At 41.6% G+C, this 20,496-nt stretch overlaps 1 protein-coding gene across 1 annotated transcript in view; it reads left to right on the top strand.

The window, feature by feature from the left end:
• Positions 1 to 3,576: 3,576 nt before the first annotated feature.
• LOC106579654 (laminin subunit alpha-1) overlaps positions 3,577 to 20,496 on the top strand; it is an 84,993-nt gene continuing 68,073 nt past the window's right edge. Inside the window, 3 exon segments of the mRNA XM_014159776.2 lie at positions 3,577 to 3,850; positions 14,989 to 15,159; positions 15,379 to 15,491. Coding sequence (XP_014015251.2) covers positions 3,787 to 3,850; positions 14,989 to 15,159; positions 15,379 to 15,491 — 348 coding nt within the window. The 5' untranslated portion in view covers positions 3,577 to 3,786.

Here is a 20,496-nt window from a genome sequence, read left to right on the forward strand (position 1 = left end):
ATATCTCAAAGACTAGTTGATAAAATGTTCATAAGAAAGAAATGAAATTCTAATGGAAATGTTTCACAATGATGTCATTAGGCAGAGCAGGCAACAGATGTCACACAGACAGCAGAGTTGGGGACAGATATGCAGGGACAGACTGGCAGAGACAGGGAGTCTCAGGTAAGTTTGTTTAGTCTTTGTTTGGCAACATTACGAAAGGTTCTCATTTTTTTTACTTGTAAAATAGGAACATAATTGGAAAATGACATGGATACCCCCACTCTCAACTTAAACTGGTGACTGAACTAAGATTTGTTAAAGGCAATGGTATTGCTGTTGTGATTAGTTGTGTAGTTTTGGGTACCGGTAGTTAGGAGTACGGCAAACACCTTATTTCTTTGGTTCCTCAATATACATTTACCATATTACAATGTAGGCTATGTGTTACAGCACTACTTTTGGTGTCCCCCTCAGGAATTGCTCTTGAGAAAATTTCATGTAATTATCCCCTCCAAAGTTGATATCAGATTTTCGCCCCTGGTAGGAGGGCCAAGAGACCAGAGGTGGCAGAATAGAGTACTCATGTTGGGGTGTAGGGTTTGAACATAACCTGAAGATAGAGAGGGGCAGTTCCTCTTGCTGCTCCGTAGACAAGTACCATGGTCTTGTAGTGGATGCGAGCTTCGACTGGAAGCTAGTGGACTATGCTGAGGAGTGGGGTGACATGGGTGAACTTGGGAAGGTTGAACACCAGGCGGGCTGCGGCATTCTCGATAAGTTGCAGGGGTTTGATGGCACAAGCGGAGAGCCCAGCTAACAGCGAGTTGCAGCAGTCCAGACAGGAGATTACCACTAGAGGGTTTTGTTAACACTAGAGGGCATGAGTTACAATGACATGCCTTTTAGTTAGACAAACCCTAACAGAAACATTTTTTTTAAAATTGTATTGGTATCAACAGATACTGTAGATAACAATACTTCTAAGTAACAGGGGTTATACTCAGTAACCCATTGGTTCTGAACATGCAATTCTAATATCGGAAATAATACTGTGTCTCTGGAGCTCGCATGCCTCTATCATCTCCTCTGTATGACAGATAAGGCCTATCCAGACTCTCTCTGACCTTCTGCTGTTTATAAACTGAATGTTCCAGTCGCTTGTAGATGACCACGCTCTGAAGTCCTAACATAGATGTATCTTCTGGTTGGAGCAATGATATAGTACACCTGCTTCTACCCCTTATCCCTTAACAATAGAACCAATAGTGCTTTCTGTCTGCTCTGTCTGTCCTGTCTGTCCTGTCTATCTGTCCTGTCTGTCCTGTCTATCTGTCATGTCTGTCCTGTCTGTCTGTCCTGTCTCTGTCATGTCTGTCCTGTCTATCTGTCTGTCTGTCTGTCCTGTCTGTCCTGTCCTGTCTATCTGTCATGTCTGTCCTGTCTGTCTGTCCTGTCTCTGTCATGTCTGTCCTGTCTATCTGTCTGTCCTGTCTATCTGTCTGCCCTGTCCTGTCTATCTGTCATGTCTGTCCTGTCTGTCTGTCCTGTCTCTGTCCTGTCTGTCCTGTCCTGTCTGTGTCAATAGGGGTCATGTTCATTGCTCCTCATATTTATACATACACCCGCTACCATGACCTTTCCTCAGTCTGGCCTAATAAATTCCTCCCTGACAGAAGCTGCTGTAGATACAGATACAGACTAAACAACCTGGTTAAAACATGCCTCCCTAAAACGGTCCGTCTGGTTCCCCTAGTATCTCCACCAAGGAGGAGCCTGGTTATACTAAACAAGCTGGTGAAATCCGTAGACTGGAATCACTGGATGCCTTAACTCTATAGGGGAGTTTCACGTTACAATGTATTATTTTATTTAACCTTTAGTTAACTGTAACCATACAATATATTGGTGTTGGCTGCTCTTGTGTTGTTCCATAAAAGCCTAACACATTATATGATGCCCTGGTTTACAGGAATATTTACTGGAATAGTTACAGGAATAGTTACAGGAATAGGTGTTGTCGTAAGGGTATGTTCATGCTTTGCAGGCTTATTAGTCACTCATTGTCTATGCACAGAAGTAAAATAGGACATTATAACACGTGATAATCTATACCTTAGGAGGTTGGTGGCCCCTTAATTGGGGAGAATGGGCTCGTAGTAATGACTGGAATTAGTGGAATGGTATCAAATACATCAAACACATGGTCTCCAGGTGATTGATGCCATTCCATTTGCTCCGTTCCGGCCATTATTATGATCCGTTCTGCCCTCAGCAGCCTCATTTGATCTGTACGATTAATAATCATGTCTGTTATGTCTCTGTCCTCTGGTATCGCCATGTACAATGGCAAGGCCTTTCTTCTTGAAAAGGGACTTTCTGAAAAAAGTCACTAAAGTCATTGATTCTACAAAAAGGGTGAGGACGTTGCCTCGTTAAAACATTGCAGAGATCCTTTCCATAAAATAACTGAATACAAGCCCGACAAGCATGCATTTATGGGAGGAGCTGTCTGTAATTATAGAATTATAGAACGTGAATGTGGCTAGACTTGAATAGTTGATTCAGTAGTCTATTACTGCAGTACTGTAGGCCTTAACATTCCCACCCATTTTCATTACATCCACATGAGGGCAGTATACACACACTCCTGATCACATAATGACACTCAATCTAGCTGACACAAGTCACTTAGAAATTCTCCACATGACGGTTTCTTGTCATTGTTGGTAGCTGGCCATGCAGAATGACAACTCAAGGACTTCTGCCCCATTGAAGAGTACAGATCGTATTTGTGATGATGTCAGCTAAGCCATCTATAATCATTGAAAAGTTTAAAGTAGTCGTTTTTGGAAGATGTATAGGTAAATGGATCAAATGTTCCTTTTGTTATCGCTGTGATATCCACAGGTATAAATTGCTTCGTTTTGTTTTGCTTTGTTGAAATTAGTCTGGAAGACACGTTTCCAATGTTTCATACAAACATAGGCCTGTATTAAATGTTTAGTACAGTTGGTTGTGATTATTGAATGCCCTGCATAACTTTGATGGAATAAGGCACTGCTGCTTTCCATTCCAGTATCACAATCATGGTTCAATATTTACATGGGCTTTAGTGTATCATCAGCAGAATAACAGTATCTGGTGTACTGTAGGCTACTGCTATGTAAATCGCGCAGCGTATCCCTCTGCTTGTATAAAGGTTAAACAGCTACTTTTTTTTACAAGTTGTAGAATTTGGTGTAATAATCCAATTACAACGACTGCTTGCCAAGTTGTGAAGCGTAGTTGAATATCCAAACTGCATGATATATTTTATGTAGGATGTTGACGTAATTAAATCATCAAACAGACTACAGGCTGCTAGGTAGACTACATTAAAAAAGTTGAAATCATTTAAATTTGGTGAAAAGTTTTTGTTATTCTAAACCTTTCTAAAATAAAATGATCATTAAACACAAAACAGTGTACATTTGTAAAGGGTAGTTGAGAGTAAAAGGCAGCGATGATAAAGTCTCGACGAATTTGGTCAACCCCCCTGCTCCTCACCAAATGGTGCGGTCCAGCCAGGACTTTGTAACGGGACGACAGAACAACATTTAGATGAAGTTAGCTGGATGAGAGAGGGGAGAGAGGAGAGTGGAACAGGGGTACACACTGAACAGATGACAGAGAGAGACCATAGGCGAAACGAATGTGCATGACAACTTTAGGCTATAAATTCCTGTAAACATTAGAAAATATATCCCTAAATTAATATTGGAGACATTTATTAGAAGCCGAAGTCCACATGTGTTGTGAAAGATGAGGCTCTTTTGCTGTGCAATTGTGCTGCTATGGGCATCCTCCGCGGAGTGCCAGCAAAGAGGTGAGCTGGAAATAATCTCTTTCCTATTGACTGCATTTTCACTCATTCAGCACGAGGTCTCACTGCGTCCGAGGCAAAGCATTTTTTATTCTAAAAGCAATGTATGGGATATGCACTTTAAATTTATGTAGAGCATAAGTGGAAGATTAGGAATAGTAGATGTATCTTTGTTGATAGAACGCATTTTGAGTAATTACTATTTACTGTTTTTTACATTTGCCAGATTAAAACAGAAATAGGCTAATATGTATTTCATAAATTGAGTGAAAGGTAATGTGTGTTGGTGTTGAAATTGCAGACAATAATTCAGCCATTAGTTTACAATTACAAACAGGAGCATTCTATGTCATTACAAAGTATTCTAACCATTTTTAATACAACCAGTTGCATCACCAGGAGACTAATATCACCGGCCAATCTACATGATAGTTACTTTGTTAAACCGTTAGTTCTCACCTTGAGAGAAATTCCGGGCCATTGTCATTGAAATGGTTTACAATTGCTGACGCCTCTCTCTCCAAAGCACAGTCACGCTAACATACTAGGGTTGCCTCAAGGCCCAATTCAATTCCTCTAATTGCAACAACAATCATCAGTAGAAAATGTTTGAGGTGCAGATTTTAGGCTTCAAATAGACCAGCTTTCATTACATTCCCTTATGGTTTGGCTTATTTTTTAATTTTTTTACATTACATTGGAATCATGATCAGATGTTGATGTGCTGTGTAACTTGTCCCCCCCCCCCATTCAATTCAATACATTTAAGAAACACTTTTAATTGAATTGATATTCTTGAATACTGAATACACGCTTGCTTGTAGAAGGCTTCTTCTCAAAACTAATTGGAGAAGCTTCTACCTATACTTGTTGGCATAACCATGTTGGGGATCTCCATATCCCACAATTACTTATATTAAATCGTAGGGCTGTCAAACGATACATTTTTTTTAAATCAAGTTAATTGCATGTTTTTCTGTAGTTAACTACTCTATGAATATATATATATATATATATATATATGTATATATATATATTATTTTGTAAATTGTTCAAATTTGACCCTAATTAAATGCCCACACCAGTTTTTCAAGCTAAAAGACGATGGCCAGAGCTTAACCATGGTGTTGCACAACAATGTAGGTCAATCAGTCAAAGTTTTAGTCAAAGTATGATACATTTGGGCTTGAAGTGACAAACCCGAACTGCCCGCTTCGTGCAAATTCGTACCGATGCCTTGTCTTTTCCTATGAAATGAGGTGTAAATGATTTTTATCCTACATTTCATTTTTGGGCTGGGTTTTATTTGAATGGTACCATCCACCAGCATGGCATTGTTGATTAATCAGAAACACCTGCAAAGTTTACCAGTCATTGAGCAACAGATCATCTTTGGCTACAGCAAAGATGGTGGGTACAGTGCATTCGGAAAGTATTTAGACCCCTTTACTTTTTCACATTTTGTTACCTTACAGCCTTATTCTAAAATGGAGTAAATCGTTTTTTCCCCCTTATCAATCTACACACAATACCCCAAAATGACAAAGCAAAAACAGGTTTTTAGATCTTTTTGCAAATGTAAAAAAAAAATGAAAACTGAAATATTACATTTACATAAGTATTCAAAGCCTTTACTCAACACTTGGTTGAAGCACCTTTGGCAACGATTACAGCCTCGAGTCTCGGTATGACTCTACAAGTTTGGCACACCTGTATTTGGGGAGTTTCTCACATTCTTCTCTGCAGATCCTCTCAACCTCTGTCAGGTTGGATGGGGAGTGTCCCTGCACAGCTATTTTCAGGTCTCTCCAGAGATGTTCGATCAGGTTCAAATCCGGGCTCTGGCTGGGCCACTCAAGGACATTCAGAGACTTGTCCCAAAGCCACTCTTGCATTGTCTTGGCTGTGTGCTTAGGGTCATTGTCCTGTTGGAAGGTGAACCTTCGCCCCAGTCTGACGTCCTGAGTGCTCTGGAGCAGGTTTTCATTAAGGATCTCTCTGTACTTCATCTTTCCCTTGATCCTGACTAGTCTCCCAGTCCCAGCCACTGGAAAAACATCCCCACAGCATGATGCTGCCACCACCATGCTTCACCGTAGGGATGGTGCCAGGTTTCCTCCAGACGTGACACTTGGCATTCAAGCCAAAGAGTTCAATTCTGGATTCATCAGACCAGAGAATCTTGTTTCTCATGGTCTGAGAGTCCTTCAGGTGCCTTTTGGCAAACTCCAAGCAGGCTGTTATGTGCCTTTTACTGAGGAGTTACTTCCATCTGGCCACTCTACCATAAAGGCCTGATTGGTGGAGTGCTGCAGAGATGATTGTCCTTCTGGAAGGTTCTCCCATCTCCGCAGAGGACCTCTGAAGCTCTGTAAGAGCGACCATCAGGTTCTTGGTCACCTCCCTGACCAAGTCCCTTCTCCCCCGATTGCTCAGTTTGCCCGGGCGGCCAGCTCTAGGAAGAGTCTTGGTGGTTCCAAACTTCTTCCATTTAAGAATGATGGAGGCCACTGTGTTCTTGGGGACCTTCAATGCTGCAGAAATGTTTTGGTACCCTTCCCCAGATCTGTGCCTCGACACAATCCTGTCTCAGAGCTCTACAGACAATTCCATCAATCTTATGGCTTGGTTTTTACTCTGACATGCACTGTCAACTTTTGGGTCTTATATAGACAGATGTGTGCCTTTCCAAATCATGTCCAGTCAATTGAATTTACCACAGGTAATCAAGGATGATTCAAGGATGATCAATCGAAACAGGATGCACCTGAGCTCAATTTTGAGTCTCATAGCAAAGGGTCAAAATACTTATGTAAGTAAGGTATTTCATTTTTTTTAAATTAGCAAAAAATTCTTAACCTGTTTTTGGTTTGTTGTTATGGGGTATTGCGTGTAGATTGATGAGGAAAAATTATTTAATACATTTTAGAATAAGGCTGTACCATATCAAAATGTGAAAAAAGTCAAGGGGTCTGAATACTGAACGCTTTTGAGCCATGGAGCAAATAGGGGGCGCATACTAAAGCAATTGTACACGAGAGGGCATGCTAAACTACTTTTTTAGCGTTCCTGTGCTGCGGTCATAGGTACGAGGCAGAGTCCCGACACATCTATGTATGCTAGCCAAGCCGGCTGGCCGTTCATTTTATAGGTTAGGTTACCAGAGACGCGACCCAGTTGCTAAGTCTTTTTGTCTTTTTGACCCAGTCGTTCTGTAACGCGGGTCGTATAAAGGGGACCAAGGCGCAGCGTGTAGAGTGCTCATTTTTTTACTTTAATGAAGACACTTAAACAAAACAACAAAACGACAGCCAACAGTTCCGTCAGGTAGACTTGACAAAACGGAAAACAACTACCCACAAAAACCCCGGAAGAAAAACTCCTACTTAAATATGATCTCCAATCAGAGGCAACGAGGACCAGCTTCCTCCAATTGGAGATCAACCCAAAAAACAACAACATAGAAATAGAACACCTAGAACACAGACATCGAAATAGAAAACATAGAAAATCACAAACACCCCGTCACGCCCTGACCTACTCTACTATAGAAAATGACATCTTACTAGGGTCAGGACGTGACACGTTCGTTCTAAATGTTCAAATGCCATGCTGGCTGGCAATGCTTTTATCCCTTGCTTGCTAGTTAGCGAACTTCGGCTAACACAGTCATGTCAATCCCTGCAGCTAGAATAACTGAAAAGTAGCAGCATTTTTTATTTTAAATGATTATACAGATAACAGATAGAACAGGTAGAGGGCAGAACACACACGGATCGCCTACCAAATCAAACCCACCTCAACCCCCCCATGCTCTAACAGAGCCCCACCCCAAAACCAGACTTAAAGCAGGCATGATATACAATGAGTAATATAATCAAATAGTAAAAAAAAAGATATTATAAAACAAAAAGTTTAAAAAAGAGTAAAAATAATGACACAGCTAGCAAAAGTGACCGAGCAAGCAGCTGTCCCTCTCATGATATTAGGCCTAGCCATGTAAATTCAGGTGGGAAAAGGATAGATGACAGATTACTATAGCAACTGATCCAATAATTTTTTTTCTCCAAAAACAGCAAATAAAACCCCCAAAAGTTGAAGAAGAATAAAAAACATAAACGAACAAAACTCTGAAGTCTGTTATGAAAAAGAACCCCCCCTGGTCACCTAATAGAACAAGGTAACCACTAATCCCCATGCGAAGAAATCCACACATAATGTGCTTGTAGTGGGGCACATTAAACCTATCGAGTAGATAGCCCTGCTGAAATAGTGAAAGGATTTAAAACAAATTGCGCATAGTAAATAAATAAGAAATACTTATTTACAATCCAAAATTAGGCTGTTTTAAAAGAAAGTATAAAACATTTGATAAATGACATATTACAGCAATACCACTAAGTTAGCAGCAACGTCTTTAAAGAATTGACATAACTTCATTATAGAACTGTGCTTATCTACCCTGGATATGGGCACCATCGAGAAATAGAAATGAGCAGCTTCATGGTAATAAAATAAAACGTTAAACCAAAAGGAGAATTGACTCACCAGAACTAAAGCACTAACGGTACCTAATAATAACAATATCAACTGATACCACTGGCAACGCTATACACTATCTACAAACCAGAGACTGAGTCTGCAGTGGTAGACACATTCGTCCATTACCCTAATCGCCAAATAGATGAACATTCAGCCATTTGCTTCGTTCAACCTCGGTAGAATGTTCGCCTTTACAAAGGCCATAGCCTTATGGGGGTTATGGGGGTCTTGGAACGTATGTTATACGGAGCCGTGCAGGAAAAGCCACACCATACTGAACGTCGGTCCGTCCACGGAGCAGACTCTTGATATCGTTGAAAGTGACACGTGCACAAGCAACGCTGTGGACATAATCTGGGAAGATAGAGATGGGTGCTCCGTTACATTGAAGTGGGCCAAATTCTCTGGCACGCCAAAGAACATCAATACAATCCTGATAGTAGTGTAGGTTAGCCACAATGATGCAAGCTTTTCTGCCAGGCTTTCTTTCTTGAGAGCCTCGATGTGAGCTGTCTACAAGGATGTCTTTATTCAATTTGAAGGCTTCCTTCAATAACTTTGAGACTGATGAAGTAGAACTTGAGCCCGGGTCCTCAGCTACACCCATGATCCTGATATTGGATCTTTGCATATAACCTTGTAAATGTATGCATTTTTCCTTAAGGCTAGCCACATAAGTTTCAAGCTTCTTAACCATGATTTTTAGTGTAGTCATGTCGTCTGAGCATTTTGACAAGCCTTGTTCCGTGTCGGAGACAGTTTTCTTTACTGTTTCCAGTTCACTACGAACCATTGCTGTATGCTTTGCGAGTTCCTTCTTGACTGCTTGTACCTCCAACTTATTAAAACGTAAGTCCTCACTGAGCGCCCCCTTGAGTTCCGACTTGATTATAGATTAAATGTCCACTCTGAGGGCAGCAACAATCTCGGCTTTCAAATCCTCTGTGTTCATTTTTTCGCAGAGCCGAGGGGAGGAGCCGCTGCTCCCACTTGTCTTGGGCCTAAGTGTTTTCTCTTTTGTCAGTGACTCCACTGAACTTAAAGTTTTGCAGGTTATACGCCATTTATGCATTAAAACAAAAATAAAAGTTGAACAGAGTAAAGCACGCCATTCAAAGGCTGTGTTTCCTAGTTCTTTTTGGGTCAAAGAGCAAAATAAGTATTAAATAAATACAATTTCAGCAGGAGCTTGGAAAAACATGACCTACTATGTGGCTTGCTCACTAGCGCCCCACGCATTTCATTTTGTTTGACCTGTTTTTCTATTGACATTTCTATGTGTATATATTTATATCCATAAAACAGAAAACAATATTCCCATTTTTGCGACATAGGCTTACCCGTGCTAAACAGGTTTTCTTAGTATGGCTTAGAACGCATCTCAACCAATCACAATGCTTGTTTTGACCAACCTGTTGTAGAAATATGTTTTTTCACCGTCAAATTATCATAATCCATTTGATAATTTGTCAAGTTTTTTCAGTACTCAAAAAAAAGAAAATTTTATAAATGGTAAAATTGCGTGTGTTATGATTGCATTTTGGAACCCCGCCAACCCTGTTGCCCCAAGATGAATGGTTTTAACCGCGTTCCACTGCTTTGATTGGTGCAGCTAGAAATCACAAGTGTCTACCCTATAATGAATAAGCACCCGCGAAAGACGATTCCACAAACTTGTTTATCTATTTTGTGCTGTTGTTACATCAAGTATTGATGTTTCGTGTCCGATGTGCTCATGATGCATCATGAGCAAAGTCATTGTAGCCTATCATTGCACTTCCCCTAGCTGTGAGAACCATGGCATCATGAGCCTACCAAAGGTTGCACCGTGTTCATTACAATGTAGAAAACGCGTGTCTAGTCAGGCTATTCATATTACCAGAGCTTCATCTTATTCTTTTTATTTCTATGGCGGATTTGCGGCCACAATTTTGGAAGATACCAACCCTTTGGCGATTACAATAGATGGCAAATTTAAAGATAATGGTTTCGCCAATCAATTTTTGCCACAGTTTTCCCTACATGCTTATGGCAAATCCAGCTCCAGAACCAGCCATAGCCTAGCTGGCTAATCTTTTGAATAAGGTGAAGCAACAGATAATGTTAGTTAGCTAGATAAGGTTAGCATGCTTGTTAGCTACACTGATAGCTCCCTACTTGTTATTTCTCCACTCCACGTGGAAATCACCCACAACGATGGCAATGTACTCCTAATTATCCCATTTTCCAAAATGATGCATCGAGAAGATTGAAAGACTACTAGTTTTTCATTAAACTGCCTTTTTCGTCCTCATGCGAGAAATCAGAAGCCACAGCAGCCATTTTGGAAATGCAACCTTATTGGCTGACTATCCTTTGTTGTTCAACACGACGTCACGTGCATTCTAAAATGTATTTCAATCTTCTTGATGTATCATTTTGGAGGATGCAATAATTAGGAGTACAGCGCCATCGGCCATCCCTGGATTGAAGTACATTTTCCGAGCCAAATCTAATTCCAGCACCGCGCTTTCCTGATCATGGCAGCCAGGCATTCTGAACTTACAGGGAATATGTATTTACAGAGACGTAAGATCGGTATCTTAAGGCTAGCTTTACTGCAGCTGCTAGCCGCAGAGACCGAGAGCGCCAAGTGCATTGTGTGTTGCACTCAAAAGTGAGCTGTGTTACATAAAGGCATGGACACACCGGTAGTGTTTGCCGGCCGTGACGAGTACTTAGCACCTTTGAACAGAGTGCTGTCCATAATTTGGAAACCGACTATAGAATCCAGAGAAAATCTCAGCAGTTAGATGTCCACCAGCGGGTGGTCCCTAAAACACACCACACTGAATGAACGGCAGATGAACAGCAAATCAACATTCGGTGCGGTGTGTTCCCTAACACTTTTCCCTCAGGGAAATGATCAACCTCGTAGGCTGAAACTACTGTCTTTACTGCTGCTGATCTAACTACTGGGACTGCTTGGTCTGATCTGCTAAATTCTTTGAAGTAAAGAAGGCTTATAAATGTAATCACAAGTCACCCTCTCATCTCAATTTTCCAGGCTTCAGTATTTGAAATAAATGGCTTACTCTATAGGCAGATGCAATAGTGGAATTGCACATGTTTCTTTTGAGTCTGATAGCCTATGCGTTAAGTTGTGTCAATACCAGAAATGTGAGCTTCTACAGCTTCTACTGCTGGATCTAGACACACCTGGCTCAATATTAGGATGAGGTTGAAGGAGTAAAAGTAAATGTTTTAAAATAAGACATGTAGGCTTTGGTTAAAGTCAAAATCCCACAGTGGTGCGGTGCTATAAGTGAAAATTCATCTTTCTCTCAGGTGCAGGGTGAAATGCTAAATGGACCCCCTCACACTGCTTTCTACCAAAATGTTTTACGTGAAAGTGGTGTTAACTTTGTTACCTGACAATACACTGTAAAAGTCAGACACAATACCAAAACGTGACAATCCTCTCCAATCTTTTTCTTAATTTGTATATTAGACTAATATTTAGAGGTAATAATAACTAGAATAACATCAATGAAATGCTACTGATAATAATGAAGTGTAATGGAAATAGTGAAGTTGCAGAGAACCCCCCCCTCCGGCTCGGTGACCGTGTACATTGGCCATGCCAATTACCATAACCTCAAATTCCTTCTTTTTTTTCTTCTCAAAGTTGCCAAAAGTGTGAGTCAATGAAACCAGATCATAGTCACTGTGTCGGGTTTTCGAGACTATTGACTGTGAGGGGGAGGTTTACTCAAAATATTACGAGCAACAAATTTCCAAATAAACTCCCTGTCTTAAGATTTGTATTTTTTACTAAAATATATTATTTACTCATATGTTCCACACAGAGAATGCATTGATCAGTTGAAATATTTGTACTGTTTAATCAATTCACCATCACTATTTACACAACATTCTTTACTAAGCCGAGTGCCCTGAGCGTTGAGTAACGCTACCTAAACTGCTGAACTGGTAGCTGGCTAACATCTTCAGCCACGGACAGCATTTTTACCTTATCAACCCAGATGCTATCTACCAGTGAACTGTTGAAATGTTAGTCTTTTGTGTTCAGTGACAGTGGCATTCCAAAGATGGCAGCCGCTCAGCAGAAGCCGCTCCTGGGTAAGGCTGATGAGATGACCTCTGACCATTAGGGGCCTGCTCAGATCTAGGCCAGTCAATCACGGGACCTTGTTGTCCAAACATTGACCAGGCCTCACTGACTGACTGATGTCCCTTTCACACTAATGAGCTGAGCTGTATAATCATTTGAGGGGTGCTTATATTTGTCCTTTAATGGATTTTTTTTGGGGGGGGATATCCCAACTCCCCATGATACACCCGCAGGGAGTGGGGTCACAGCCAGGGAAGACATTGTACAGCGCCCCTGGAGCAATTAGGGTTAAGTGCCTTGCTCAAGGTTAGAGCGACAGATTTGTTCACCTTGTCGCCTCCAGAATTCAAACCAACAACCTTTGGTTACTGGCCTAATGCTCTAACCTCGAGGCTACCTGCCGCCCCACTGTACCCACTGACCTGGTTATGCATCCACCGTAGTTGCTACAACTGTGGGGATATCGCCATTTAGTTCACATCATCTCAAGCAGTTTAATCCAAAAAGCTGTGTAATGTATGATGTCAGATAAGCTGATGAAGATAATTATGGGGCTAATATTGCAGTTAACACTAATACATCAGGATATTAAAGCCCATGATTAAATAAAAAATGACAAGTTGGACAAGGATGCTAGTTTGGCTTTGATTTCATTTTCCGCCACATGCAAGCGTTCACCATGGAGCCCAGATTTGGTCTGCAGATGCAGACAGATGATTAAAGCATCCCCAGTGCCAGGTAATAGACTTAAGAAGCCTGAAATGACCACAAATCACCACATCCATGGGTGACATCAGTGTCTGACTATGTGTCAGTCAGCCAGTAGTAGCGCTGATTAGCCGTGTGCTGTTACATCACGTCTAAGTGGTGATTTATTGATGAAATACCAGGACCTGACTGATGGTCCCTGTCCACAACCAGTTGTTGTGTCAATAACATCCCCCCGGGCTGTCATTGTGTCACTTACCTTCCCACAGTTATCTGCAGCTGGTTAGATCATGTCAAAGCTAGGTACTCCGGGATTGAGACTACCATGAGCCAAAATATGAAAGATTGTGTTTCACTTTCACAGGATCAAATCCATTGTGATTTGAGATTTGGCTCTGATGATTAAAATCAATTACCGCAAGTGATTTTTAAACAAAGAAAACATTGTGAGTTTGGTGGTCAGAGAACATGGTTTAGGTTTCTTTCATGACAAACCATAACCTATAGCAGGATGGTTTCTAAGATTGAATAAAATATTTTTTAATGCAAACTGTTAAAAACATTATAACAAGCTAATAAATAGTCGGCATGAACAGAATAATAGCTTTCCAATCCACTCTCCCTGCGTTTCCCCTTTACAGCCCACAGAGCACAGGGGTCAAGCCTCTCTGTCAATGAGAAATCAGCAGCCATCGAACGGCAGACAGACATGCAAACAGATGGACAGACAGTCAGTCAGTCAGTCAGTCATTTCACACTGTCTTGCTGAACCGTACTGTACTGTCTCGTTACCGATCAGTGGGTCTGACTCCGAGACAGTCTACCCCTCGTCTGGTCAGATGTCTCAGTGCTGCTATGTCGTTAGGCTAACAACTCCAGTTTCCCGAAGGGCCTCTGAAGGCCCAATGAAGGCCTCACCATTACTGTTCTCATCACTGTTCTCAGGAATGCTTTGGGACCATTCAATTCAATAGGATGAAGTCGTAGGCCAAGCTCACAATGCCCACCTTCTCCTGGGAAGCGTACATATGTTTTAGATCTTAGAGAGGAGATGTATTGATGTCTTTGATATGCCAGTAAAGATCCCTTGTCAGAAAGGTCTAATTGTGTCTGGAATGAAGTTCTGCTCATGCACAGCTTGTTTATTAACTATTAATAAACAGTGTAAGCATAATTTGTTATGCATTAGTAAACATGCATAAAGTAGTTATTAATCATGACCAACAGGCCTTTAAAGTTTATACTTCAGGTAAAAAAAAAGAACAAAATGATAAGCATCTTATAAACAGACCTTGGAAACGTGCAGATTTTCTGACTTCTTCAGTTTAAAATCTGTTACCATAAGCCTCCTGATATCTCTGTAAGGAGACAGTGGTGGAGAGATGCTTTGGGACAAAAAGCCTTGTAGCCCAGAGGGTCTAAGGGTGGTTATCACAGAGCAGCCCACAGCTGCCCACAACAGCACCACAGCTGCCCACAACAGCACCCATCAATTCTCCATGTAAACACGTGGGCAGAGTGTGGGGGGATGGGGGTGTGTTTGGTAGGGGGGGTGCTCCTCAAAGATATGCCCTGCAGACAGAACATAGAGGAAAAATTATGAGAATGGGTCTGAATTGGTGGTGGGAGATAAGGAGGGGTTGAAAGGGAGCGATTCAACTCCTCTTTTGTGGGGGTGGTGTGTGTGTGTGTGTGTGTGTGTGTGTGTGTGTGTAAACAGGACATGTACTGTGTGTGTAGATGTGATGGTCTTAAACCCCTACTGGGTCTCCCCCAGGTCTCTTCCCTGCCATCTTCAACCTGGCCAGTAATGCAGAGATCACCACCAACGCCACCTGTGGAGAACCTGAGCCAGAGATGTACTGTAAACTGGTGGAACACGTACCAGGACGACGCATCCGCAACTCCCAGTGTCGAACCTGTAATGCCCAGAGTCAAAACCCCAAAGGTACTGGAGTTAGGAGCCTCTGGGCGTAGGGAGAAGGCGGAGAAGGGAAGGGGAGCAGTGTCTTGGGGTTTAACTCTGTTATGGCTGCTGGCTCGTGCTTCAGACAGTTTGACTTTCCACTGTCCCACTATCTTTGAGTTATAGTGTCTGTCTGAAATACTGTACTCCTTGTGTGGATTCCAGGCATTCATTTTATTGCTTTCTCTTGATTTTATGCAGAGCAACATCCAATCACCAACGCCATTGACGGCACCAACGGGTGGTGGCAAAGCCCCAGCATTAAAAATGGCAGACAGTTCCACTGGGTGACCCTCACACTAGATTTACACCAGGTAGGAACCTCCAGGACTGCAATGTCACTGGTTTGAAAACTGCTTTCTTTAGCTACGGGCTGTGAACACACACACACACACACACACACACACATACATACATACACACATACACACACATACACATACACACATACAGTCACATGATTCCCAGATAATGGTTAGTTAGTGTGTCTGTGGTCTGTACACTTAGAAAAAAGGAGCTACCTAGAACCTAAAACAGTTCTTCAGCTGTTCCCATAGGGGAACCCTTTGAAGAACCCTTTTTGGTTCCAGGTAGAACTATTTTGGTTTCATGTAGAACCCTCTGTGGAAAGGGTTTTACATGGAACCCAAAAGAGTTCCACCTGGAACCAAAAAGGGTTCTACCTAGGTTCTCCTATGGGGACATCCAAAGAACCCTTTCAGAACCCTTTTTTCTAAGAGTGTAGTTCAGCAATCAGGAAACTCACCCTTGAACCCCAATGTGAGACCATACCTCCACTCTCACTCACTGTCTCTTCAACACTCCACTATGGCCTTTACACAGTTATAGGCAGTGGAGGTTACTGATGGGAGGATGGCTCATAATAATGTCTGGAAACCACATGGTTGATACCATTCCATATGCTCCATTCCAGCCATTATGATGAGCCATCCTCTCCTCAGCATCCTCCACTGGTCACAGGCCACTGCTAGACCACTACTGCAATGGAGGTCCTATTTATTGCCTGGATGGCCTGTCTCTCCCTCCGTCTCTTTTTATTGCCTCTTCTTTCTCACACTCTCTTGCTCCACTCTTTCCGTCTCACTCACTGTCTTCTGCAGTATCTCTCTATCTCTGTCTCTTTCGCACTCTGTCTGTCTCCCTCCCTCCTTCACCCTGGGGGGTTGACTGAGCTGAGCCAGCTACTTTTGAAATCTTTTTTCAACAGGCACTCAAAACAAGACACTCTTTCATTGAACCACACACACACACACACACACACACATGTTATGTTCTTCTATCTTCTTGGGGACCTAAAATGTATTTCCATTCAGAATCCTATTTTACATAACTCCTAACCCTAAACCTAACCCTAACCTTAACCTGTAACCCTAAACCAAACTCCTAACCATAAATCTTACCACTAACCACTTACCCTTACCCTAACTCTAATTGTAACCTAGCCCTCAACCTAACCCCAAGCTTAAAATAGCCTTTGTCCTCATGGGGACATGGGAAATGTCCCCACGAGGGAGAATTTCCCTTGTTTTAGGTCCTCACAAGTATAGAAGAACCAACACACACACAAACTGGGGATTAGAATGAACTGCAGTCACACAGTATATCTCTGGGGATTAAACTGAACTGCAGTCACACAGTATATCTCTGGGGATTAAACTGAACTGCAGTCACACAGTATATCTCTGGGGATTAAACTGAACTACAGTCACACAGTATATCTCTGGGGATTAAACTGAACTGCAGTCAGACAGTATATCTCTGGGGATTAGACTGAACTGCAGTCACACAGTGTATCTCTGGGGATTAAGCTGAACTGCAGTCACACAGTATATCTCTGGGGATTAGACTGAACTGCAGTCACACAGTGTATCTCTGGGGATTAAATTGAACTGCAGTCACACAGTGTATCTCTGGTGATTAGACTGAACTGCAGTCACACAGTATATCTCTGGGGATTAGACTGAACTGCAGTCACACAGTGTATCTCTGGGGATTAAATTGAACTGCAGTCACACAGTGTATCTCTGGGGATTAGACTGAACTGCAGTCACACAGTATATCTCTGGGGATTAGACTGAACTGCAGTCACACAGTATATATCTGGGGAATAGACTGAACTGCAGTCACACAGTATATCTCTGGGGATTAGACTGAACTGCAGTCACACAGTATATCTCTGGGGATTAGACTGAACTGCAGTCACACAGTATATCTCTGGGGATTAGACTGAACTGCAGTCAGACAGTATATCTCTGGGGATTAAACTGAACTGCAGTCAGACAGTATATCTCTGGGGATTAGACTGAACTGCAGTCACACAGTGTATCTCTGGGGATTAGACTGAACTGCAGTCACACAGTGTATCTCTGGGGATTAAACTGAACTGCAGTCACACAGTGTATCTCTGGGGATTAAACTGAACTGCAGTCACACAGTATATCTCTGGGGATTAGACTGAACTGCAGTCACACAGTGTATCTCTGGGGATTAAATTGAACTGCAGTCACACAGTGTATCTCTGGGGATTAGAATGAACTGCAGTCACACAGTATATCTCTGGGGATTAAACTGAACTGCAGTCAGACAGTATATCTCTGGGGATTAAACTGAACTGCAGTCAGACAGTATATCTCTGGGGAATAGACTGAACTGCAGTCACACAGTATATCTCTGGGGATTAGACTGAACTGCAGTCACACAATATATATCTGGGGATTAGACTGAACTGTAGTCACACAGTATATCTCTGGGGATTAGAATGAACTGTAGTCACACAGTGTATATCTGGGTATTAGACAGAACTGCAGTCACACAGTATATCTCTGGGTATTAGACAGAACTGCAGTCACACAGTGTATATCTGGGTATTAGACAGAACTGCAGTCACACAGTGTTTCTCTAGGGATTAAACTGAACTGCAGTCACACAGTATATATCTGGGGATTAGAATGAACTGCAGTCACACAGTATATCTCTGGGTAATAGACTGAACTGCAGTCACACAGTATATCTCTGGGGATTAAACTGAACTGCAGTCACACAGTATATCTCTGGGGATTAAACTGAACTGCAGTCACACAGTATATCTCTGGGGATTAAACTGAACTGCAGTCACACAGTATATCTCTGGGGATTAGAATGAACTGCAGTCACACAGTATATCTCTGGGGATTAGAATGAACTGCAGTCACACAGTATATCTCTGGGGATTAGACTGAACTGCAGTCACACAATATATCTATGGGGATTAGAATGAACTGCAGTCACACAGTATATCTCTGGGGATTAGACTGAACTGCAGTCACACAGTATATCTGGGGATTAGACTGAACTGCAGTCACACAGTATATCTGGGGATTAGACTGAACTGCAGTCACACATTATATCTCTGGGGATTAGACTGAACTGCAGTCACACAGTGTATCTCTGGGGATTAAATTGAACTGCAGTCACACAGTATATCCCTGGGGATTAGACTGAACTGCAGTCACACAGTATATCCATGGAGATTAAACTGAACTGCAGTCACACAGTATATCTCTGGGGATTAAACTGAACTGCAGTCACACAGTGTATCTCTGGGGATTAGACTGAACTGCAGTCACACAGTATATCTCTGGGGATTAGACTGATCTGCAGTCACACAGTATATCTCTGGGGATTAGACTGAACTGCAGTCACACAGTATATCTCTGGGGATTAGACTGAACTGCAGTCACACAGTATATCTCTGGGGATTAGACTGAACTCCAGTCACACAGTATATCTCTGGGGAATAGACTGAACTGCAGTCACACAGTACAGTGCCTTCAGGAAGGATGTATTCCACATTTTGTTGTGTTACAGCCTGAATTCAAAATGGATGAAATAGATGTTTTACTTTACCCATCTACACACAATACCACATAATGACGAAGATGAGAACATGTTTTTAGAAATGTTTTCAAATTTATTGAAAATGAAATACAGAAATATCTTATTTGCATAAGTATTCACACCCCTGGGTCAATACTTTGTAGAAGCTTCTTTGACAGCGATTACAGCTGAGAGTCTTTCTGGTTAAGTCTCTAATAGCTTTCCACACCTGGATTGCGTAAAATTCTCCAAGCTCTGTCAAATTCTTTCTTGATCATTTCTAGGCAACCATTTTTAGGTCTTGACATACAGTTTTGACAAAATCTACTTGAAAATGTAACTTGACCAATCAGGAACATTCACTGTATTCTTGCCAAGCAACTCCAGTGTAGATTTGGCCTTGTGTTTTAGGTTATTGTCCTGCTGAAAGGTGAATTCATATCCCAGTGTCTGGTGGAAAGCTGACTTAACCAGGGTTCCTCTAGGATTTTGCCTGTGCTTAGCTCCGTTCCGTTTCTTTTTTATCCTGAAAAACTCTCTAGTCCTTAACGATTACAAGCATACCCATTACACGATGCAGCCAAAATATGGATAGTGGTACTCAGTAATGTGTTGTATTGGATTTGCCCCAAACATAACACTTTGTATTCAGGACAAAAAGTGAATTGCTTTACCACATCTTTTGCAGTATTACTCTAGTGCCTTTGTTGCAAACAGGATGCATGTTTTGGAATATTTCTATTCTCTACAGGCTTCCTTCTTTTGTCAATTAGGTTAGTATTGAGGAGTAACTACAATGTTGTTGATCCATCCTCAGTTTTCTCCTATCACAGCCATTAAACTCTGTAACTGTTTTAAAGTCACCATTGGCCTCATGGTGACATCCCTGAACGGTGTCCTTCCTCTTCGTAACTGAGTTAGGAAGGATGTCTGTATCTTTGTAGTGACTGGGTGTATTGATACACCCTCCAAAGTCTAATTAATAACTTCACCATGCTCAAAGGGATATTCAATGTCTGTTGTTTTTTTTTACGCATCTACCAATAGGTGCCCTTCTTTGTGAGGCATTGGAATACCTCCCTCGTCTTTGTGGTTGAATCTGTGTTTGAAATTCACTCCTCGACTGAGGGACCTTACAGATAATTGTATATGTGTGGTACAGAGATGAGGTAGTCATTCAAAAATCATGTTAAACACAAAAATCATGTTAAACCCTAAAATCATGTTAAACCCTAAAATCATGTCACTTGTTAAGAATAATTTTACTCCTGAACTTATTTAGGCTTGCCATAGCAAATGGGTTAAATACTTATTGACTAAAGACATTTCAGCATAAAAAAACAACATATATACATAATTCCACTTTGACATTAGGGGGTATTGTGTGTAGGTCAGTGACAAACACATCTCAATTTAATACATTTTAAATTTAGGCTGTAACAC

This window comes from Salmo salar, chromosome ssa19 (genome assembly GCF_905237065.1).
Source record: "Salmo salar chromosome ssa19, Ssal_v3.1, whole genome shotgun sequence".
Taxonomy (NCBI): Eukaryota; Metazoa; Chordata; class Actinopteri; order Salmoniformes; family Salmonidae; genus Salmo; species Salmo salar.